The sequence below is a fragment of the Rhinolophus hipposideros genome (assembly GCF_964194185.1).
Source record: "Rhinolophus hipposideros genome assembly, chromosome: 19".
NCBI lineage: Eukaryota > Metazoa > Chordata > Mammalia > Chiroptera > Rhinolophidae > Rhinolophus > Rhinolophus hipposideros.
Genome location: NC_138065.1, coordinates 46,661,005 through 46,685,767, shown reverse-complemented (window position 1 = coordinate 46,685,767; position 24,763 = coordinate 46,661,005). Strand labels below are relative to the sequence as shown.

The following is a 24,763-nucleotide window of genomic DNA, read 5'->3' as shown; positions in this document are numbered from 1 at the left end:
TGTCCTAAAACTATTTGCCTGAAAAGCTTCCATTGCACCATTATCCTAAACAGCTCAGCAGGTGAAAAACATGTAAAATTGCTCTTACTTTGAACATTTCAAGCAAAACGGTTCAAATTCAAATTTTAGGTAGTACATATTTCATCAAATAGAACTTTGGAAGGGACCAGACATTCACTACGTTTCACAAATACTTAGTGAAGGAGGACAGTCACTAGTACTGCTCTAAAAACCTAGAGAAATGGTTGCGAGCAAGACAAATATAATCCTCGCTCTAACAGAGAATACAAAAGGGAAGACTTAATTAAATTAATAAGAGGGAGTTACGAGAAGATACAAGGGGGATCTAAACTAACAGTTCTACCTAATGCCCTCATTTTAAATCTGGGGGGAGTGATCTGCCCAAGAAAATTCAACAAGTTATGGGAAAAGACCAAGGTTTTACTTTATCAAATTATCCCCCAATATTACCATTTCATGTTTTCAAATGATAAATTTTTCATGTCATCTGATTTTATTTCACAAAATATTTAAAGCTATCATTATTTGAACAAATCCACCAAACTTTCAATCCAACAGTGAATTCGTAATATTAAGACATTCTACTCAGTAACTGTTCCTGATGTGAAAATTCAAAGTATTAAGAAAATAGATGAGCCATGTGAATCTCTTTTCTAGATCATGACCAAAAGTAATTTCTCAGGGGTTTTGTACATTACATGAAAAAGGCTCCGAAGGGCTAGTACCACATGTGCACTTTGTAACATAATTCCTAAGCAATTATAAGTTTGAAGCTTTGTACCTGTGTGATGGAGAAGGAGCTTCACATTGAGGCACTGTGCTATCTTCACTGACAGGAGAGTATAAGCCACTCATTTCCTGAAAGCACAATTAGTTGAGTTACAGATGATACTCCAAACAAAAGAAGTGTACATCGAAACGAGATATGCTATATTCCCTTCCAACCCCAGGTTTTTATCAGTCCCTTTTTGTCTCAACATCCAACTTTCTCAAGGCTTCCTCTCACAGAGTATAAAAGCAAGGATATCTAAAAAGTTAATAGATAAGCCTTTTCTATGGTACACATTCTTAAAGAACTAGAAATTATTTAATATTGTTCATCACTAATGAAGCCACCAATGCAAAACAAAGACAAATGTAAATACAGTCGACCCTTGAACATGAATGTTACGTGCAGCAGCCCCACCCCACCCCACAGTCAAAAATCCATGTATAACTTTTGACCTCCCCCAGATTTTCACTGTTAATAGCCTACTATTGACCAGAAGCCTTACCAACAACATAAGCCTTAGGTTAACATGTATTTTGTATGTTATATGTATTATATACTGTATTCTTACAATAAAGTAATCTAGAAAAAGAAAAATGTTAAGAAAGTCATAAGGAAGGGAAAATACATTTATAGTATCTACTGGAAAAAAAAATGGATCTGTGCAGTTCAAACCTGTGTTGTTCAAGGGTGAACTGTATTTTAAATGAGATGTGCAATACACTATTGAACAATGAACTAGCTGATCTGGGTGAGGACATGCTGAAAAATATTAAGATAACTATGACAGTATGGTAACTGGATCACTAGGTTCAATTCTCTAAAGTACCAAAGAACGGGAAGTATCTGCCTCTGCTTTAAATATATCCTCTGCAAAAATTAAGAAAAGTAACACTCCTTTTGATTTAGATATTAGTTTTGTTTAATAGAGGCTTAAACTCTAAGTTTTGGTCATTAACCCATGGGAAAAGGCCTCCTAATCAACTATTATTGCATAAATTATGCCTCTAAATCATACCAACAACCTGGCTTCCTTTTTCATGTTCTATATTTTGAAAATAATTTAAAATGCCACTAAAGATACATAATCAAGCAGAATTATTTGACTAATCCAAGCTCAGTTCAATCATATAGTCAAGTTAGTAACAAGTTAGAAATGCCAAATGGGATACTGAACTTCCACTAAATAGTTAACTCAACATCATTTAATATGTATCAGCAAAAGAAAATTATAATACATGTGAATAATTAAAAACATACAGTAAATTTAAATACAGCTGAAGACAATAACCTCACATCGTAAAGCCTCTGAGCCTCTCAAAGATCCTCCCATGGATTTCTATAAGTAAACTACATCATACTATAAATCCCTGCATTATTGGTAATGTATTTTCTTATCTTTTTAAAAGTAAGCTTAACACCTAATAATGCAGTGGGTGCTAATGTAAAAAAATGTAATATTTACTTAATAAAAGAATGCAATCATGACATCACTTTAACAGTAATAATTAAAGGTTTTGTGGGAGTTGATTTAGTTAACACAATGGCACTCCAAGAAAACTGATTTTTTTCAATCTACTTGATGATCATGGCAATTAAAACAGTGAAAACAAATTTAGAATATATTTTATCATCAAGAAAATGATGCTTTTTCTATAAAAATGCAGTCAATTACAGTAACATCTGGTACTTTCTACATAATAAAGACCAATCCCATAAATTTAATTTAGCAATTTAAAGGAAAGTGACAATTTCATGAAATTGAAAAATTGCTAGACATGTGAGAAATTCTTGGTATCTTACTTCCACTCTTTTAATATCCTCTTCTAAAACACTGAGCTCCTTCTGGATCTGTTCCAGTTGCTGTAGATAAAAGAGAAAAAAAGCCTGAATCAAACCACACTGGCAAAACCAATAACTGTATATTTGGAAAATGACTCCCAGTTTCCTGGGACACTGGGCCCTAATGGTAAACTGCAGGGATGAAAACCAGCACACAAAAAGAGCTGGCAGTCCCTATGTTAAAATGTAAATACAATGTTTAAGAAAACTCAGGATCGACTTTATAATAAAAACATGAAAGATGAACAATGTGACTTAAAAATACAAGACATCCAAAGAACTTTCAAATTACCTCATTTAATTGTAGAAATTAATGTCAGCATGTCAGTTAACCCCATTTAAAAGGTAAAAATCAGTCTCATGGAAGTTAAATTCCACCATCCAAAAGCAATCGCAAGTTAGCACCTAAACATTTCCTTTTTAAGCATTTTTAAAAGCATATTTAAGATAATGTTTTACTTTTGATACCTTACCTATTGTATCTGAACTTTTTCCATGCCATTAAAATGCAAACATTTTCATTGTTGAATCACATTCAACAATATGTAACCATTCCCCGCTCACCAGAGATTTAAGTTGTTGGCAAACTATCATACGTAATCCTGAAACATGAGTCTGAATTTCAAATTTTATTAAGAGATTAAAAAAATGAAATTATTAGAACGAAAGAAATAAAACAAAATCGTTTTCCAGAAGCACTATACAAATTTAGATTTCTATCACCAGTATATACTGAATCAATTTTTAAATGTAAAATAACTGTAATGAATACTTATGTAATACTTATTGCCAGATGTTATTATGCATTAGGAAAATGAAGCACAGAAAGGTTAAATGATCATTTTATGACCCAAGATCATTCAGCAAGTGGCAGACCAGAAGTTCAAACCCAGAAGTCATGCTGTTGACCACTATGCTCTACTACTTCTTGAAAGGGGTACCTTATATTATTGAACTTTCTTTCTTTAATGACTGGTAAAGGTAAACAGACTTTTCAGGTTTATTAACATTAGCACCCTCTCTTCTGTGGCAATACATACACAGTTAATCATAATCGCTAACTGATTAATTCAAATATTTACCAATCCTACTGGGAAGAACAGGGTTTAGAAAACTAGAGCCCTTGCCTTCATGGAACTCAGTCTAGGGGAGATGGCAAACAAGTAAGCCGATAGTTGAAATATAGTAAGCATTATGATGATGGTATGCACACAGAATTAAGGGAACACAGATTGTTCCTAACCTAGATAAAAAACTCAGGAGAAGAGAAACAACTGGATAACTGAAATTAGATCTGAAATTAAATGAAAAGCTGAGCGAGCCCTGAAGGACTAAGGATTTTGCCAGGTGGAACATAGTGGGGAAATAAGCGGGGAATATAATAATATATACAAAGGCATAAACTATGAGAAAGGTAAATAATAAATATGAGGAAGCTAGGACAATGAATGAAATCACCCACTATCAACCAGCATAGTCAGAAGACATGAGAAGAACTGGATGTAGGGAACAACAATGTTTAAGAGATGGGCAAAGGAAGAAGGAGCAAGCCTGCATTAGCTATTAAGAAGGGCAAAGGAGTAGCCACAAAACTAGGGGAAAAGACAGCATACTAGAAACCTGGGGGAGGGGTGAGGGGGGAGCTGTAAACGGAGTGATAAGCACTGTCAAATGCTTTAGACTCTTCATCTACTTTAATAAACTTTCCTCCAACCTAACAATTTTCACAATACTCCTACCTTAACTGAAATCTTGCTCTCCCTCAAAGACACAGTCTGTCTTGGAACAGTTTCAAATAAAAGTTGGTCAAAATGATAAATTCTCTCATGCTCCAGGTTTCACAGAACTAGGTGGAGGCTCACCATTTCTACTGCATTCCATGGCCATTTCCAATAATTAGTCTTCCACTCTAATACAAAAACCACTCTGGTCTGGCTCGATCTAAACAGCCAAATCACTCTCTCCTCATGCCAGCCATCTATAAATTATTTACAACGTCACTGAAGCCTTTTGTCTTTTAGTTCACAGACATTTTCAACTCCAGTAATCCTAACCTCTAATTCAGCAAAGCATCCCTTAACCTTTTTCATTTAATTACCCTGAAATGCTTCATCCCTAAAATCCTTATTTAAACAAATGCTTAAATAAGCATTTGTTTATTTAAACAAATAAGCATTCATACTAAATTATATTTAAATAAGCATTCATACTAAAGGTATGAGACCTTTAGTAAAAATAGATTTAAAAAGGATAAAAGTAAACATCTATAGTATCAACACCCAGAGATAGCCAATATTACTTGTATGATGCATAATACATAATTAAGATCAAATTAATTTTTGAACTTGGAACACCAGAAAAAGAATCCTACTATCATCTGAAATTCCAAAATATTAAACTCTAATGCCCCACTCTCTGAAGAGTATGCCCCATCCTTCTAATATATATGGTGAACCATATAAAACTGCCAATGTTCAAACAATTTTTACTTCCAAAAACAGCAATTTCACATGGTTCAATTTAAAATAAAACAACTAAAATTTAAGCCCTGTCCTAATAAACATACAGGTAAAAGTGTAAAACAAAATGATGTAACCTGCCTATGTGAAAAAAGTCTGAAAAGGTGTCATGACAAAAATTAAAATAAATAAATAAATGTTTGGAGAAATAGAAACTATTTAGACAGCACATATTAAATCTGAGGCATTTGCATTTCATAAGGAGATTCTGAATCTCTTCTCACCTACCCTCTAGGTTTGGCGTTCTAAATGATTAGGGCATTGCGATATTGTGATGTGTCTTTGCTGGGGCTCCTGGCCACAGCTCCCAAAACCCTGGATGGTGTCTTTCTGTACTCTAATGACGTGACTGGTGGCTGGGGTCTCCTGCAGAGGCTCCAGAAGAGGGATGGTTGCCAGGGGAAGTAACCATGTGATTAGAGGGTTGGAACTTTCAATCCCACACCCCAACATTCAGGGAATGGTGAGGGGCTACAGACTGAGTTCAATCACCAATGGCCAATCAATCATGTCTATGTAATGAAGCCCCCACTAAAAAGAAGAAACAAACCCGACTTAGGGATTCAAAGGGCTTCTGGGTTGTTGAACACGGGGGTTGGTGAACAAGTGATGATGGGAGAGTACTTCGCCTGGGGAGGGCCTGGAAACTCTGCGCCCCTTGCCCACCACATACTTTGCCCTATACATATCTTCCACCTGGCTGTCCTGCATTGCATCCTTCTCTAATAAACTGGTAATCTACTAAGTGAACTGTTTGCCTGAATTCAAATGATCAAACTTGATGAGAGGCTCTTGGGATTTATAGCCAATCTGTCAGAAGCAGAGGTGACAAACTGGACTTGTGATTGACATCTGAAGTGACATTTCAGTCTTGTGAGACTGAGCCTTTAACCTGTGGGATCTGGGGGTAACTCCAGGTAGATAGTGTCAAAATTGTTGGAATATAGGACACCCAGTTGGTGTCTGCAGAGAAATGAGAATTGCTTGGTGTGGGAAAATCAGCCACACATTTGGTGGCCAGAAGTATGGAGAGTAGAGTGATGAACAAAGAAAACAAGTGTCTTCCTTTCTGGTATCAATGTGAGACATTATAGCATAGGAAACAGAAGACAAACGACAACCATTTAAAAGAAGTGGAAAGAAGATTTAGGCGAAGTTTACCCTGCAACCATTGTTCACAACCAGAGGGAGGGAGGGAGGGGGAGAGAAAGAGATAGAGATAGAGATAGAGATAGAGATAGAGAGAGAGAGAGAGAGAGAGAGAGAGAGAGAGAGAGAGAATATAGGAAAAAAGCGTGAATCAGAGTCCAAGAGTGTTTTGGAGATATATGAAAATAGTCCATAAAGATGAACTGCCATTATCTGAATGACAATCAATCACAAATTGGGAAGAATAGATACACCCCCGGTCTTATCATCATTATGAGTTTGGGGACCACTGAAAGCAATAATAATAGTAATAATAATAATAAATACATAAGATGGAGAAACACTACTTGAGAGCACAGTCCTAAGCCATCAATAGCAAGCGCTCTCTTAAGACAGCATACTGAGCCAAAACCCAAATAAAATTTAAAGAAACATTTAAATTTAAAAAGTGCAGTAAAATTTGAGAATCCCTTAAGACTAAATAAAAGAATTCAACCTGGAGTCCCCTTTACTGACATTGAATTTGGTGCAGGTAGGTATCATTGACATGGATTCATTTAACCTTCAGTCATAATTTGATAAAATAGGCTAAAGTATTAAACTCAGTATTTCAACTTTGGTTTTTTAAAAGCTAATATAATTAGAATAAAATTACAGTGGCCAAGACTTCGATCGCCTGACTTCTTCCAAACTGAACAAAAGAATACTGGCACACTTTCAGAAAAAAGCTGGTTAAAAAAAAGTGTAGCAAAACTTAATGCACATAAAAACAATGAGATGGCACTGCACACCCATCAGAGGATCCAAAATCCAGAACACTGACAACATCAAACGCTGACGAAGATTTGGGCAACAGGAACTCTCTCTCATCCCTTGGTGGTGGGAATGCAGAATGGTACCGCCACACTGAAAAGCAGCTTACCAATTTCTTAAAAATTCAAACATACTCTTACCATAAGATCCAGTAATCGCAATTGTGGTATTTACCCAAAGGAACTGAAAACTTATGTCCACACAAAAACATGTTTATAACAGCTTTATTCATAATTGCCAACACTTGGAAGCAACCAAAATGCCCTTCAGTAGGTGAACATATAAATAAATAATGGTATATTATTATTCAGTGCTAAGAAGAAATGAGCTTTCAAGCCATGAAAAGACACAGAGGAAACTGAAATGCTTATTACTAACTGAAAAAAAGCCAATCTGAAAGGCTGCATACCACATGAACCCAACTCTACGATCTTTTGGAAGAGGCAAAATTATCGAGACAGTAAAAGTCAGCGGTTGCGAGGGTGTGGGGGCAGAGGACGGGACAGATAGGTGGAGCACAGAGGAATTTTAGGGCAGTGAAAATCCTCTGCACGATACTATAATTATAGATACATGTCATTTTACGTTTCTCCAAACCCACAAAATATGTAAAACCAAGGAAGAACCCTAAAGTAAACTCTGGACTTTGGCGATTAGGATGTGCCAGTGAAGATTCGTGAACTATGACAAATGGACCTTCTGGTGGGGATGCTGATTACCAGAGAGGCTATACGCATATGAAGGCAGGGGGTATGTGGGAAATCTCTGTACCTGCCTGTCATTTTTTTTGTGAACCGAAAACTGCTCTGAGAAATACCCACTCTTTAAACTTTTTCTTTCCCTCTCTCCCTCTCTCTCTCTCTCTCTCTCCCCCTGAGTTACCACCAAAAGTAAAGCAAATTTAGCCATACGGAATGCAATCTAAACTATTAGCATCCATACACCCCCCAAACAAACACATACTTAATATCTACTTCCTATAATGGCAGGCTTCATTCAGCCCTTCCACAGCAACTTTTTTTTTTAAGCTGAGAAGAACAAAGAACAAGACACTCCTCCAAAAAACTGGATTACAAGGGGCATATTAAGATGGCTTACTTGAAATCAAATATAAAGATGTCAACAGCAGTAGACTGTGATAAGTTATGAATGTAATACCCAGAACAACTCCTAAAATATTACACAGAGACATACTCAAAACATTATAAATAAATAAAAATGGAATTCTAAAAACATCCAAGTAACCCATAAGGAGAAAAACATAAGAAAAACAAACAACAAAAACAATACAAACAAGAAACATAACACAGATAATAAAACAGTAGAGTTAAGCCATAACGTTTAATTGTAAATGGTCTAAATACACAATTAAAGGACTGAGTCTGGCAGAATGGAGAAAAACGTCTGCTGTCTATAACAAACTCACCTTGAATATAATGAGTAAAGTAACTAATGAAACAGTAAGAATCCAGAAAATTATCACCATGCATTTAACAAACTTAACACTGTACCAGGCAATTGCAGAAAACACATTCTTTTCAAGCACAAATATTCTCAAATTTAACCAACTACCAGGTCACGTTGCAAATATATCCAAATGAATAAAACACAAGGTATTTTCTGATAACAATCCAACTATAACAGAAATCAGTAACAAAAAGACAACAGGAAAATTCCCATGTCCGAGTAATAAGTAGTTTATTTCTAAAAAACTCACAGGCTTAAGAAAAACTATAACGAAAATTAAAAACTATTTTAAACTAAGGAATAACAAACAAAATACTGTACCGAAATCATTAGATGCAGCTTAAAAAAACTTGCCAAAAAACCCCCCAAAACTATGGCCTTACAAGACTGTATTAGAAAAAAGTCTGCATAATATGTAAATCCAAGATAACAAAGTAGAAAAGGAACAACAAAATAAAACCAAAGAAAGTAGAAGAATGGAAACTGTAAAGATCTTAAATTAATAAAACGGAAAATAAAAATAAAGTAGAGAACATAAAGCCGAAAGTTGGTTCTGAGATAAGACTCATAAGACCGATATATCCCTGGCAGTAATGGATGGAGAAATAAAGAAGAAAAGTCACAGCATTAATGAGCAGCGTGAAAGCCATCACTGAAAATCCTGGGGGCATTAAAACCTTAGTATTAAGTCAAATCTTATACCAACATATTTGCAAATTTAGATAACAGAGACAACTCTTAGAAAAAATATGACATATCAAAAGTGATTATCTAAAACCAAAACCTGAATAAGCATACAACGGTTGAAGCGACTGAGTCAACAGTTTAAAACTTTCAGCAGACAAACAGGTCCAGATAACTTCTCCAGCAAGGTCTTTAAACATTCAGCAAAGACATCCTTCCTTGACTACACAAATTCTTCCAGAAAAAAGAAAAAGAAGGTATAGTTCCCAACTCATGTGATAACACAAAAAAATCTTTATAGCAAAGCTGGACAAGACCAGTGTAAAAAAACAAAAAGGTCATCAGACAATCTCACTAATGAATATCGGATATAAAAATGCTAACTACAACATCAGCAAACCAAACAATATGGAAGAGAATGTACATCATGACCAGTGTGGTTTACGTAAGGGATACAAGCAAAGTGAACACCATCCTGGGGGGGTTTCCTAGGCTGCAGAACATTGAGTGATAAAACTAGGGCACTCCTGGGAAAATCTGGGTGGTATGCCCAGGAGTGTCCTAGTCACTCTAAGTGCCAAGTTGACTGACTTTTCAATGTTAAATGAATGTCATTATTCACATTAACAGAACAAAAAATAATTCACATCATCTCAGAGGCACAAAAATTTTGGAGAATATTCAACCCCCACTAATGATTAAAAAAAAAGAGGTCCTCTAAGGAAAGTAAAAATGGAAATTTACTTCCTTGAGTGATAAAAAGTCCCTACAAAAAACCTACAGAAAACATCATACCTAATGGTGACACGCCGAAAGCTTTCACTTTGAGATCAGCACCAAGACTAGGATTCCCCGCTATCACCACTTCTATTCATCATTGTACCGGATGTCCTAGCCAGCAGAGTAAGACAAGAAAAATAAATAAAAGATGTAAGAATCATAAGAAAGAAACTAAACTGTTATTTGCAGATGATGATGTGCACACAGAAAACAAAAGGATTTATAAATTGTTAGAATTAATGAAAGTTTAGCGAGGTTGCTGGATACACAAACACGTACGTGTCAAAATCAACTGTATTTCTATACACCAGCAACAAACAGTAAGAAACTGAAATTAAAGACACTAGACATCATTTACAATAGCATAAAAAATGATTGAAGACCTAAGAACAAATCTAAAATAAAGGTGTGTAAGAGTAATACCCATCAAAATTTTGAAGGAAATTCTGAAGGACCTAAATACATAGAGAAAAATACCATATTCATAGGTTACAAGACTCAATATAGTAAAGATATATTCTTCCAAATTGATCTACAGAGTAATCCCAATAATAATCACAGGTTTATCATGGAAATGTACCAGCTGGTTCTAAAATTTATATAGAGATACCAAGAGCCATGAATAGCTGAATAGTCCTAAAGAAAAACAATAACTTAAAGTTCTAGTATTTAATACAATGTGGTATTGCCAAAAAGATAAGACAAAAAGACCTGTGGAGTAGAAGAGAGAGCAAAGAAACAAACTCACATATATGGACATATGATGTATGACAAAGATGATACTTCAGAGCAATGGGGAAAGAATGGACTTTTTAATTAAGGATGCTTAAACAACTGGATATCCATATGAAAAGTTCCCTATCCCTCACATTATACACAATAAATTTCCAAGTATATTATATATCTGAATGTGAAAAACAGAGGATTAAAGCTTCAAATAGATAATATAGTAAAAAGCCTTCATGACCTCCAGTGGGGTAAAAACTCTTTACCTGAAACAAAAAGCACTAATCATACAGGAAAGACAAATAAATCTGACTCTATTAAAGACAGAAACTTCTACTCATCAAATGACATCAAGACAATGAAAAAAGTAGCCCAATTAGAGGAGGAAAATATTTTCTATAGATAAATGGATAGATAATAGACAGACAGACAGAGAGGACAAAGAATTTTTATCTAGAATATATAAACAACAAACCATTAAGAAACAACTAAATAGAAAAGATGCCAAAAGCCTTAAGCAAGCATTTCACACATATACTATGAGTCATCAATCCCACTTCTATATACATGCCATACAGATATATATGCTAATATACACCTGGCTACATATACAAGATAGTAGCATTCTGTGAATAGTCCAAAACCAAAAACTCACAAGTCTATCCAACAACAAAAATAAGGCATATTTATTTAATAGAATTCAACAAAAATGAATCAACTACAGCCCTATATAACAACATAGATGAATCTTAACATTGAGCCAAAGAAGACAAGAACAAAACATTACTACAGAAGTGCATTTATGTAAGTTCAAAAAGAGACATAAATATACATCAAAACAATAAAGAAAAACAGGGAAGTGATTACTACAAATATCAGAATATTAACTACCTAACAGGCAAGAAAGAAAGCTGTAATCTGGAAAGAGGAGGAAGCTTTGGGGTTCCTAGCAATAATCTACTGTTTAATCAAATGGTGGTTACAAGGATGGTCACTCTACTATCATTCTTCCAACTGTAAATTTGCTTAGTGGACTTTTCTGAGTTTTACTTCATATAAAAACATTGTAAAATTCAACTCATTAAAATTCCAAACAAAACTAAAAGGAAACCAGGACTCACCAAAACTGTCCTATTGCAAATTAAACAGATACAATTGTCCTGAAGTATATTTTAAAATGAAATCAAATGAAATATAAATCAATCGTCCAAATGATAGTAGAAATTTGCACGAGACTGGCTTTTACATGAAACCCAAAGCCTTTTCATTCAATCTGACCATGAGAAAGAATAACGTCTTCATTTATACATATGTTTATTAAATGCTGTGGTAGGCAGGCTCTAAGTAAGACAGCCTCCAAAGATCTCCACATCTTAGTATTCACACCCCTTTGTAAGTCCCTCTCTTTGTGTGGACTAGACCTCATGATTTGCTTCTAAGAACAGAAAACAGCACATGTGTTGGGATGTTACTTCAAGATTAGTTACATAAATTATGTGATTGCTGTCTTCAAAGCCCTTCCTTGCTTTCTCACATGCTTACAGAGGGAAGCCAGCTGTCAGGTAGTAAACTATGCTATGGAGAAGCCCATGTGATGAGGAATTGACATTTCTTTCCCACAGCCAGTAAGTGAGCTGGGAGTGGTTCCCATCCCAGGGGAACCTTGAGATAATTGCTGCCCTGGCCAACACCTGGATTGTAGCTTGGTGAGAAACCCTGAGCCAAAGCGCTCAGTTACACTGCACCAATATTCCTGACCTAGGATATTAAATGTTTCACGTTTTAAGCCATTAAGTTTGAGGGTAACTTGTTACACAGCAGTACATAACTAATTCAAATGGCTACTATGTGCCTTGTACACTTCTATCTCTTGATATTTGAAAAAGAGTCAGTAGGAATTTATAAATAAAAATGAAAATTGAATATAGGGGTAAATACAGCCCTAAAATGTCAGCAAGATGAACATTGAAATAAATAAGTACGTTAAATCCGAAAAGTAGATTTAACTTCTAGATTAGTATATATCAATGTCTAAACCAAGACTCATCATAACCCCTATTAAAAGTTAAGTATGAAATCACAAAGTTAATTTTCAAAGTCTGACTGTTAATCTCAGGAAAACAAACTTAAAAGGAGAACTCTGCCTCCTGGTCAGGATGTATTTTGCTTGAGTAAGTTCAAGTATAAATTACACTACTACGGATAAGATATTTAACAACTATATTCATTTTGAGGTTAAACATGCAAATGTACTTTATACCATATGCAAGAAAATATAACCACTCACTTCATTCTGTCTGCACTAAATCATGAGCATTAATCCATTATATTTTTATTATGATTATAAATCACTACTGTACCTGACTCCAATCATAGAGAAATTTATGAAATGTAATCAAAGTAATAGGTAAATTTTTAAAAGTCAGTTAACCTAGATCCAAATTTTCAAATGTTTAAAACTTTGTTAACCTAGTTCCTCATGTAAAGTCCCTTGTATAATTAAACTGCAAATGCTAAAAATCACTCGATGGATACCCTGAAAACGAGAAAAACAAAATGTATTAATGACAGGATAGCCAATGCACAGAAGAGGCACCATATTCAGAAGTGCCTGGAACTACAGTAATATGTTTCTTGGTTAAACTGACTATCATGATAAAATATGGACCAAGGGAAACCAAATTAATTACTCATAGGATCGTATTAGTTCGCACTACAGTTATGCTGAAAAATTCTACAGCACAATTAATCCAGACATGTAATAACAAAAATATAGGAACACCGATACAGCTATGTGATCAAAGGCAATATCATAGAAAGTGTTATTGGAGGCCACCTGCCACCAAATAAGAGAGGGAACAAATTAGGATAACAAGAGTTACTATTGGGAAACAATTCTCCATTGATCTCTCCCATTTCTGCTCATCTTGTGATAGCTTTTGTTCCAAATTACCTTTTCAAGGATGTATAGAGAACACACTGGCAAGACAGAAACAGTGACTTCCTCCAGGCCAGAGGACAGGTTTGTTTTCTGATCAATATAATAAAAATAGTGTGTCCCTGCAGGGCGAAGACAAGACAGGTTTGCTGGCAGACCCTTGTAAAGACTGGGGTTTCCTCAGCTCAGGGTTCCTTAGTTGTAACAAATCCACTGTACGTGCAGCATCAACCTGGGTCTATCTCCACATGGCCCCCTAGAACATGGGGGTCAGGGGGTACTCATACTGTCAGATGGGACGTAATAAAGTCCTTTAACCCAGGAATCTCCCCATGTCCTCTGCAGCATCTATAAAACTGTGGCAGACTAACTTGTTCGCTTGCTAGCAGGGTAAAAATCTCAGAACCTTGATAGCCTTTTCAACAGTTATATGTTATACCTTATTACCTGAGACAATGTCAAATCAAACAATTTGTTGCAAGCATTTACTAGACTCCTAGAGAAACACTAGAAAACCTCAGGGGCTAATGAAAACCTTAAATAATTCAAAACACAGACAATGACCAGCCGCTTCATTTAACCCCCAGATAGCCTCATATCTGTACTGTTCACTTAACTGATTCATTTACTAATTCATTATCAGGTAATTCCCTATGTACTGAATCTCACTCTTAATGAGTTCAAAGTCTAAGGCAGAAAGAAACAGGTGTGACTACTGCAAAACAATTTCACACCCTGTTTTAAAAAGGAGGAGGGTATGTATGGAATATGAAAAATTATCACTCTTCCAAAGAATCTTCTATAGCAAAGCATGCTGAGTGTACATATTGAATTCATAATTTTATGTCCATCTATTGTAAAATTTTCAACTTTGCCACCTCAAAGTGTGTTCTGAAGTCCAAGAGCATCGTCACCAGGAGCCAGAAAAGTGGGTTATCAGACTCTAACACACATACCCTTAACCAGAACCTGTTTCCTAACAAGATCCTCGGGTGACTCTGACGCATATTAAAGTTTAAGAAGTATCCACCAAAATAAAACAAAACAAAAGAACAAATAAATCTTAAATTTATAATGAAGATAATATTTTTGTTAACAAGACATATTAAAATAACAATTGTTAACAAAAGTTAAGGATAAGAAAAATACAGTCAGAAGCCACCTAAAAAATATTTATTCATAAACAGCTGGAATACAGAAAAATCTTACCTAAACAAAGAAAAAGTTAAAACTACACATCATGAATAATCAAAAAAAGGAGAAACACCAAACTAAGATAACATAAGGTTCTGGCAATGCACACTTAAAGTACTTCAACAAAATAAAGACATTTTTCGTCTTTCTATGTTCAAAAATAATAAAACTAGCAAATAGATGGTCATATTTTTAATGAGCATAAAGTGTCCTGATTAGACAACTCAAACTAAAAATATTAATATATGAGATTTGAGATAGTTAGGAACTTAAATACTATAAAAAACTTTGAAAGTTATTTTAGATGCTACCTAGAACACAGGATTTTGCCTTTGATTTTCCCATATTTTATACAAGGGTGAAATGACTAAGGAATTTTATATTAAATTAGAACATTTTAGTTATAAAATTGTTAATAAAAAACTATCTCCTAGCTATCCTGCATGACTTACATTTTCTAAGTTCTAAACAGGTAGCTATGTTTTTACTTGTTTTTCTCCCGGCATGCATTTTTACTGTAACAAAAATTGTAACCCTTTCTAATTAAGACTCTATTACCTAAATTTTCCTGAATTTTCTTTTCAGGGTGAAGGGTAGGCTGTCATTTGATAATTCTATTTTCTATTCTTTACAGCTCTGAGGTTAGCCATTCCATTCAGTCCTATAGGAGACATGGCAGCACATCTCCAAAAAGGGATTTTTCAAGTTTCAAGTTGTAAAGGTAAAAGAAGTTAAAATAACAAAGCTTAAGAAAAACTCCTGAAAACTCAAATGCTTTTTACATGCTTAAAACAATTTTTTAGCTTGTTATGCCTTTACAAAAATGGGGGAGGAGGAAGGGAGGGAATAGTCAACAATAGTAAATGAAACATTATGTAAAACACACAAAATAATATACCTCTCTCTTATTTCTTCTTGCAACCTTGAGGAATTCCATAAGGATCTGTAGTTGGGCTGCATGTGATTCCTATAATAGAAAATTATAATTGATCTTTTAAAAATTTAACTGTGAGTTCAAAGTTTTCTTTAATACCACAATATAACCAGCATGAAGCAACTTTATTCATCCATTTAAGTCAGTCTATTACTATTTAATCAGTTTTCCCACTTGCTAATTTGCATTCTTAAAAGCAAGCTATCTTCTGTAAAACTAACAAATTTTAAGAAACAGATGTTTTAAATTATATTCCTCCTTTTCTTGTGGAAAAACTTATAGGAAGTGGCAATTCTGTTTTCTGTCAGTGCTTCCTATTCCCCAAACTAATACAACATCAAGACAAAAATCATGGTGGATCCAACAGAGTTTCTAGATACTAAAATCACTTTCCCCATAAGAATTTCATTTGCAGGGGAGTAAGAATTATAATAAATGGGAAGAAATCCATACATTTCGGAAGTCAAATTTACTATTTCTAGTTATTATCTACTCACAGATATGAGAATTAATATATTTCTTCTGTAGAAAATTTCAGTCAAAATCAAATACTTAAAAATATAAATGTTAATATAATCAAGTGAAAAGAGGGGTAAATAACCAAAATTGGTAATAAACAAAACTGTGATGGATAAATGATAATTATAAGCTTGATATTTTCTGGGCATCAAACAAAATATATTTTACTGTTACAATTCACACAAAGAACCAAGGAACTCCAGGGTGAATCAACAAATATACATAAAAAGAAAACCAAAAACTGAAAATGGAGTAACAATAAGAAATCATTTATGAACAGATACAATTCTAATTTTTATATACATATTTGGAAATAAAAACGGACAATGAAGCACTTCTAAAGTAAACAAATAAGAAAACTTAATAAAACTCATTTACTAGGCTATGCAACAGAATTATCTGACATTTGTTAAAATAAATACTGGGAAAGATTTCTATCAGATTGTGTTACTCTAGAAAACATTCATATGTTTAACAAATCCTCAGATGATAAGAGTAAGCCAGTTAAAATCTGAAGAATCACTAAGATACTAGGCAGACTGCAAAAGAGCATGGTCACCTCACCCCCACTCCCAGAATCTATGCCCTTAGGGGAACGGAAGAAATCTTTACATTTTAAAGAATAAGAGGCAAAGCAGATCAATGAAATGTTTAAGTTAAGACAAATAAGGACAAAAGAAGACAAATATGAACTGACAATCACATTAGGATATTCCAATTAAGAAACAAACTGAATTAATGATTCACAACTAAATAAATTTGAAAACATAGTGTCATGAAGATCTAAAAGTGAAATTTTTTCTTGCAAAAGGTATTTATTGGACCTTAGACAGACTTCTGAGAAGTAGGTTAAACTATCACAAAGAACAAATTGACAGGGGCTCTGTGTCCCAACAATGTGACAAAGTGTCCCAGAATCCTCTGCATTTTTCTTGGGACTCTTTACACTGATCATCTATAATTGCCTACAGATTATTTAGCTAGAGAGCAAAGACCACATCTTTATACAAAAAGGGACATACACAGCCAAGATTACTAATAAAGAACAGTTTACTTGCAAAGGACGTGTACAAAACTATCTTCAAAATAGTAAGTCTGAATACTTCATTTTGGTCTATCAACTAGGACACGTAAATAGGGTAGGAATGCAACTGATTTGTTGAAAGTGGTGAAAGGCCCCTAAAGCCGCATGATCAAAGAGATACCAGTTTTCCTTTGGCTTTGTAATATGTTTGACTTTGTAAATTAGGAGTACTGTTTATTACTTGGTTTTTAAGGGAAGGAAAGAAGAAAGAAAAACAAAAGGGGGAGGAGATGGAGTAGACAGAAGAGAAAACAAAACAAGACTTGACTTTCCAGGTATCACGTAAGTTTTAGGGCTCTAACCTAAAAACCCTGTAAAACGTTGTATATGTTTCCCCCTAGTTGGTTTCAGTGTCCCGATCTATAAAATACGCAGGTAACATTTCACAAATGCGAATCATTTTGCCATATCTCACATAATCGTTACTATTACTTAGGTGATAATTTTTGTCTACATCAATATGCTTTTCTTTAAATCTACTGTCAAAAAAAAGTCTAAAGGATATGTACTTCTGGCCAGTACCGTGTTTCCCCGAAAATAAGACCTAGCCGGACCATCAGCTCTAATGTGTCTTCTGGAGCAAACATTAATATATAAGACCAGGTCTTTTGCTCCAGAAGACACATTAGAGCTGATGGTCCGGCTAGGTCTTATTTTCGGGGAAACACGGTGTGCCAGTACAACAGACTTCAGAACAAGGAATATTTCAAGTAATAAATATATACAATTCATAATGGTAAAGGGGATGATTCATCCAGAAGACCTATCAATCATAGATATGAATGCACCCAATAACGAGCTTCAAAATACATGAAGCAAAATCACAGAAAACAATGAAAAATAGACAATCAAAATTATATTTTTAACATTATTCCATCAGATGGAGCTAGAAGGGGAAAAAGATGTGAATAATAGTAACAAACTCTACATAATCAATATCCATAAAAGCAGAGTAACAAAGAGCATACTATTTTCAAATTCAAGTGAACGTTTAACCAAATAGACCACATACCATATAATGAAAAGCACAATAAATTTCCACAGACCAAAAGCATACAAATTGAACTTCCACATCTGACTAAAATGCAGTGAGAAATACACAATTCACACTCCTACCTTAACAAAAGAGCAGGCCCGTTATGAAACAATGGCTTTCAGATAAAGAACCAGAAATACTGTATTGTCCCAGGAGACAGATGGAAAAACCTTGAAATACACAGGCATCAAGAAGAATACTAAAACAGGTTGACTCAGTAGTAGGCAAAATTAGCCTAGACAAAAATTTGCTCAAACATTTCCCAAGTAACTTAACTGCATGCCAGAACAAAGCTCAGAGATATGTAAAAGAATACAAAAATATCCAGCACAAGGTAAAACTTACAATTTCTTGTGTCCAGTCACAAAATTAATAAGCATGAAAATAATAAGGAAAATACATCCATAATAAGGGGAAAGTCATCAATTAAAAAAATATAGAAATGACACAAATAATAGAATTAGTGAACAAAGACATTAAAAGAATGATTATAACTACATGTATGTTCTAGAAATCAGAGGAAAGCATAAGAATGGTAAGGAGAGACATGGAAGATAGAAATGATTAGTGAACTTGACAACAGAAATAGAAACTATCCAAAATGAACTAAAGAAAAAAGACAAAATAGAAATGAACAGAGCTGTTTATCGGTGAGTTGTGGAATAACTTCAACCATCCTAACATTTGTGTAACTGAAGTTCCCAAAGTGGACGAGGGGACAGAAAAGTATTTGAAGAAATGACTGAAAAATTTCCAAATCTGATAGAAGAATCTCAAAGAACTTTAAGAACAAGACTCATGGGAGGGGGGAAAGAACTATATCAAGGCACATCAAAATCAAAATGCTTAAAACCATAAAAAGAACATCTTAAACTCGGAGAAACATACATATTTCATCCCGAGGACTACAGATATAAATGGCAGCAGACTTCTCATCTGAAACAATGCAAGACAGAACAATGGAGAAACAGCTTTAAAAATACTGAATTTTAAAAAGTATATGTAGAATTCTATACTTATTTGGAAGTAACTTTCAAACATAAAGGCAAAATAAAGACTTGCTAAGACATAGAAGCTGAAAGAATTCATCACCAGCAGATCTGCTTTAAAGGAATAATAATTCAGGCAGAAGGAAAATTACAGATGGAATTCAAAAAAATGAATGGGAAACAAAAGCAGAAAGTGCACCAGAAGTGGAAAATACATGGATGGGTAAATATAGGACTTTTAAAATCATGCTGTCTGACCACAATGCAATTCAACTAGAATTCAATACCTAAATATATATTCGGCCAAGTAGCAATATCCAAAATACACACACACACCTGACAACTATCAGACAGGCAGAAACTGAAAAATAGAAAAACAAGTGTTGATATGGTACAAACCTAAAGAGCAATTTGGTAGTATTTAATAAGTTAAAATGTGCATGCAACACTATGAACAGCAAATTCCACTCCTTAAATCACTAAATGTATATATATGAGCACAAGGAGACGTGTATAACAATGGTATACTGTCACTCATTGCTAACAACTGGTAAGAACTTAATGTCCATCCATAGGAACAGATATGTCCATGCAATGGATTACTATAGAGAAGTTAAAATAAGTAAACTACACCTATGTTTATCAACGTGAACCTCAAAAGTAAACAAAGAGCCATATGTCAAAAAGATCACTACAGCATGAAACTCTTTTGTTACACTTCTCAATTACATTATATGGTTGTAAATACAAATATGAGTAAGATAAGCATATACATGCTTGAGGAAGATTCTTGCCAGTTTCATATGGTGGTTATACTAGGGGAACGGAATGAGATGAGAGATGAAAGGGCTTAAGTATACAAAAAAATTCAATTCTCAAAAGACAGATTTAAGACATATTATGGCAAAGTGTTAATATTTAGCAAAACTCATTACTTTCTGTATGTTGAAAATATTCATCAAATTAAATAACAATACAAAGTAAAATAGGAAAACAATAATGTAAAAAAAATCTATAAAACCTATACTAGGAACTTTGCTTCTGAGCTGGCTCCCTCTTCAAAAAAATAATAGGAAAGATCTGTGGTCTAAAACTAAGACACCTATATTTCTTCAATTCTAAGACAAAAAGCCCAAAGCAAGCAAAGATTAATGTTGGCACATCAAAACGTGCGAAGGTTAACAGTTCTCACATTCAGCGTGAGAGCCCCGCCCACTTTTAAGTGTGCCTGCTGTGCAATAGGCCAGAGAGCCTCTCTTGTCCCACCAGCAGGGTAAAAAACAAAAAACAATCTAGTGTTCTGCGAAGGTAGAAAGGGGAGAATCATTTGCCGTGAGTTGTACAGGTAGGGACCAGAGACTCCAACTGCTTCTTAATCACCCTCTCAACGAATCATCCTGTTTTTAATCTTTACTATATGAGGCATCTAATGCTCCCAACTCCAAGGCCTTTGTTCCCCAACATAAGTTAGTTCTTAAGCGCTTCTCCTATTGTTGGCCTAGTAGTCTGCTTTCTCAGTTCTTTTAATCTATTACTTTTCGTCCATCTGCTTTAGAGCTTACAAAATACTGCTGCCATTTTCTGTACTCCCAACCTTTGTCTTTTCAAATCCCTTTACATCTCATTTTCATACCATTAAGAGAGCGTGGTAACTGCACATGTTCAGTCTATCATAGAGAAGTCTCTTTATTCATTTATCACTATGTGAAAATATTTACTTAATTAATTTAGTTTATGTTCTCACCCCACATCTCCCTCCACGGTAGAATCCTATCTTTTTTCCACAGACCTTAACACAACTCCTAGAACATCTTAGATGCTAACAGAAAACTATGCTTAAAACTATAGGAGAATCTTGGCAACAATTTTTGGGATATGACACCTAAAAGCAGAAGGAACAAAATAAAAAATAAACAAGTGGGACTACATGAAACTAAAAAGCTTATGCACAGCAAATGTAACAATCAACAAAATGAAAAGTAGCCTATTGAATGGGAGAAAATATTTGCAGATCATATATCTGATAAGGGGTTAATATCCAAAATATATAAAGAACTCATATAACTCAATACTACTACTAATACGTTTAAAAAATGGGCAAAGAACCTGAATAGACATTTTTCCCAAGAAGATATTCAAATGGCTGACCAACAGGTATATGAAATGGTGCTCATAAATAATCATAAATCATTAGGGAAATGCAAATTAAAACCACAATAATATGTCACTTCACACCTATTAAAATGACTATCATCAAAAAGACAAGATAACAAATACTGAGAATGTGAAGAAAAGGGAACCCTTGCACACTATTGATGGAAATGTAAATTGGTGCAGCCACTATGGAAAACAATATGGAGTTTCCTCAAAAAATTAAAAATTGAGCTACCATATGATCCAGCACTCCTACTTCTGGGTATATGTCCAAAAGAAACTAAATCACTATGCTGAAAAGATATTTACACTCCCATGTTCATTATAGCATTATTTACAATAACCAACACATGGAAATAATCTATAGTCCATCAATGTATGAATAAAGGTATTGTATGTATATACTTGTATACGTGTACACGCACACACACTACGGAATACTATTCAGCCATAAAAAAGAAGATAATCCTGTCATTTGCAACAACATGGATGGACCGAAAGACAAATGCTGTATAATTCATTTGTAGAATCTTAAAAAAATAAAAAAAATACTCATAGAAAAAGAGGTCAGATTTGTGGCTGCCAAAGGCAGGCGGGTGAGGGAATTGGATGGTGGCCAAAACATAGAAACTTCCAGTTACAAGATAAATAAGTCTGAGGATATAATAATGTACAACATGATGATTATAGTTAACACTATTGTATGGTATTTGAAAGTTGCTAAGAGAGTAAATCCTAAAAATTCTCATCACAAGGCAAACACTTTTTCTTTTTATTCCCTGATTTTTTTCTTGTATCCAAATGAAATGATGGATGTTAATTAAACTTATTATGGTAATCATTTCAAATATATGTCATTATCCTGTACACCTTAAACTTATAAAATGTTGAGTATCAATTATAGCTCAATAAAACTACAATAAGTAAATAAAAGGTAAAGCCTTCCTGCCACTCCCCCCAAAACAACAACAACAACAACAAAAAACATAGGACAAATTTTCACCAACCCTGCCTCGGAGCATCGGAGACTCATTTTGCTCACCTCAACCTCACCTACTCCTTTCTCCCACTAAAAGATTTCCATTCTATAAGGGGGGTTCCAGAGCCAAGCTATGTTATCAGAATCTATCCACAGAATTTTTAAAACTGTAGTGAAAAGGAAAGCCCCTTTCCTTCTATCAAAAAACATAAATATAAATGAGAAAGTACAAGTGAACCCATTATCCACCATGTGATAAAAATCTGAGAAAAGAAAATCATTTCCTTTCCCAAAGAAACACACACATGAGAAGCACAAAAGACAGGCTCACAACAAACATTCAAGGGACTGATCTCATTTCGTAATAGTCCCCAAAGAAGCCATGGTTCCAATCTTTCCCACATTTGGTTGTTAGCTCTTCCTTTTCATGTACAGGACCTCCTCACTCCCCATCCTATCAATAAATCCCCCTTCTGGTTTAAGCTGGGTCAGGACGGGTATTTGCTCATGCTAAGAGATGCATTGCTTATACTGGCTTATATTCAATTCCTAATATATGCAACTTCACATTTCACATGAAATAAATAAAATTTTACATTTATGTACATTTCATTACATGAAACAGGATATATTTAGTTCCAGTTCCCATCTTTCTAATGCCCTTATTTAAGCCATAGGCTATTGCTGCTGTGCAATGGACACCTGCTGGAAGGATTTTATGTAGATACAAATAATCTCTATTTTCTCCTTCAAATCTCATATGAGAAGAGGAAAAGATTCAGCAAAGATATTCATCAGAAGAAAAATGACCAATATAATTGTTCCCTATTAAAATGAAACTGTACTTTCTCAAGATCTTTCTTAATACTCAGCTTCTGTTAGTACAAACTGGCTACTGTAAGTACATTATAAGGGATTTGTTCTCTATTTTATTAGAAAAGGGGGAATCTGTTAGAAATGACACTTTGCAAATGTTTCTTGCTGAATAAAACTGGATGGGTGGGTTAAGTGACATTACCTATTATTTTTAAACATTTCTAGATCTTTTTCCACATAATAAAGAGCATCATTTAACACAATTATTTTTTTAAAGTTCAGCTGCCACTTACTGCTTCCAGTTGTTTCTTCTTCTGTACTAGTAATTCCAACATGAGGTTGACATTGGCCAAATCAAGGTTATCTTGGTCAGTTCCCAGTAAATCCTGAAATATTTGCCACCTGTGGCCATTCTAAAAATGAGAAAAAGAAGAAACAGTAATTTTCTAAAACGAGTATTTTAGAGTCTAAAACAAATGTTTAACTGCTATTTCCTAATATGTTTAATACACAGATATCAACCTGCTCCTTCCCAGCTAGTGTCTTCCCACTGCCTTCTAATTACAATTTAAACACTATATCTCCCGTAGATGAATTTAACTAACAGATGTGAACGGCATAACCAAGACATATGCTAAGTCAGCATATCTAAAGGTGTAATTCCCTTCAAAATAAGTGCCTTGATTTTAATTGTCTAGCCATATGTTCAACTTTGTATTTGATTGTATGGTGTTAATTTAAGCTCACTTGCCTCAATAATTTGGGGCTAATTCTCTTAAATTATGAATCTTTCAACAGCTTTTCCAAATTACTACTACAGTTTTATCCTGACATATAATCCTTCAAACATCATGTATTACAAGCCAACTGTCTTGATGTGATCCCACCAGACCTTTCAAAAGATAAGTAAATTTTAAACAATGCAATTAAGCAAGTTCTTTATTAAATAAAAAAACACTCTTATACAAATCTCCTTTAAGAAATATCAATAAGGCGCGGCTGGATGGCTAAGTTGGTTAGAGCAAGAGCTCTAAACAATAGGGATGCCGGTTCGATTCCCACTTGGGCCAGCGAGCTGCACCCTCCACAACTAGATAGAAGACAATCAGCTGCCGCTGAGCTTATGGAGGGGCGGCCGGATGGCTCAGTTGGTTAGAGCGTGAGCTCTCAACAAGGATGCCAGTTCAATTCCCGTACAGGATGGTAGGCTGCGCCACCCCCCACCCTGCAACTAAAGATTGAAAACGGCGACTGGACTTGGAGCTGAGCTGCGCCCTCCACAACTAGATTGAAGGACATAGACTTGGAGTTGATGGGCCCTGGAGAAACACACACTGTTCCCCAATAAAA

The 24,763-nt window shown here is 34.6% G+C and overlaps 1 protein-coding gene across 5 annotated transcripts in view; it reads right to left on the bottom strand.

The window, feature by feature from the left end:
* Window positions 1–24,763, bottom strand: part of COP1 (COP1 E3 ubiquitin ligase) — a 116,192-nt gene that overhangs the window by 66,027 nt on the left and 25,402 nt on the right. For all 5 annotated transcript variants that reach the window (XM_081026829.1, XM_081026825.1, XM_081026826.1 and 2 more), the window contains exons 5-8: window positions 23,707–23,826; window positions 15,801–15,869; window positions 2,594–2,653; window positions 803–879 (exon numbers count right to left, since the gene is read on the bottom strand). In XM_081026829.1, coding sequence (XP_080882955.1) covers window positions 803–879; window positions 2,594–2,653; window positions 15,801–15,869; window positions 23,707–23,826 — 326 coding nt within the window. The remainder of the gene's footprint in view (window positions 1–802; window positions 880–2,593; window positions 2,654–15,800; window positions 15,870–23,706; window positions 23,827–24,763) is intronic.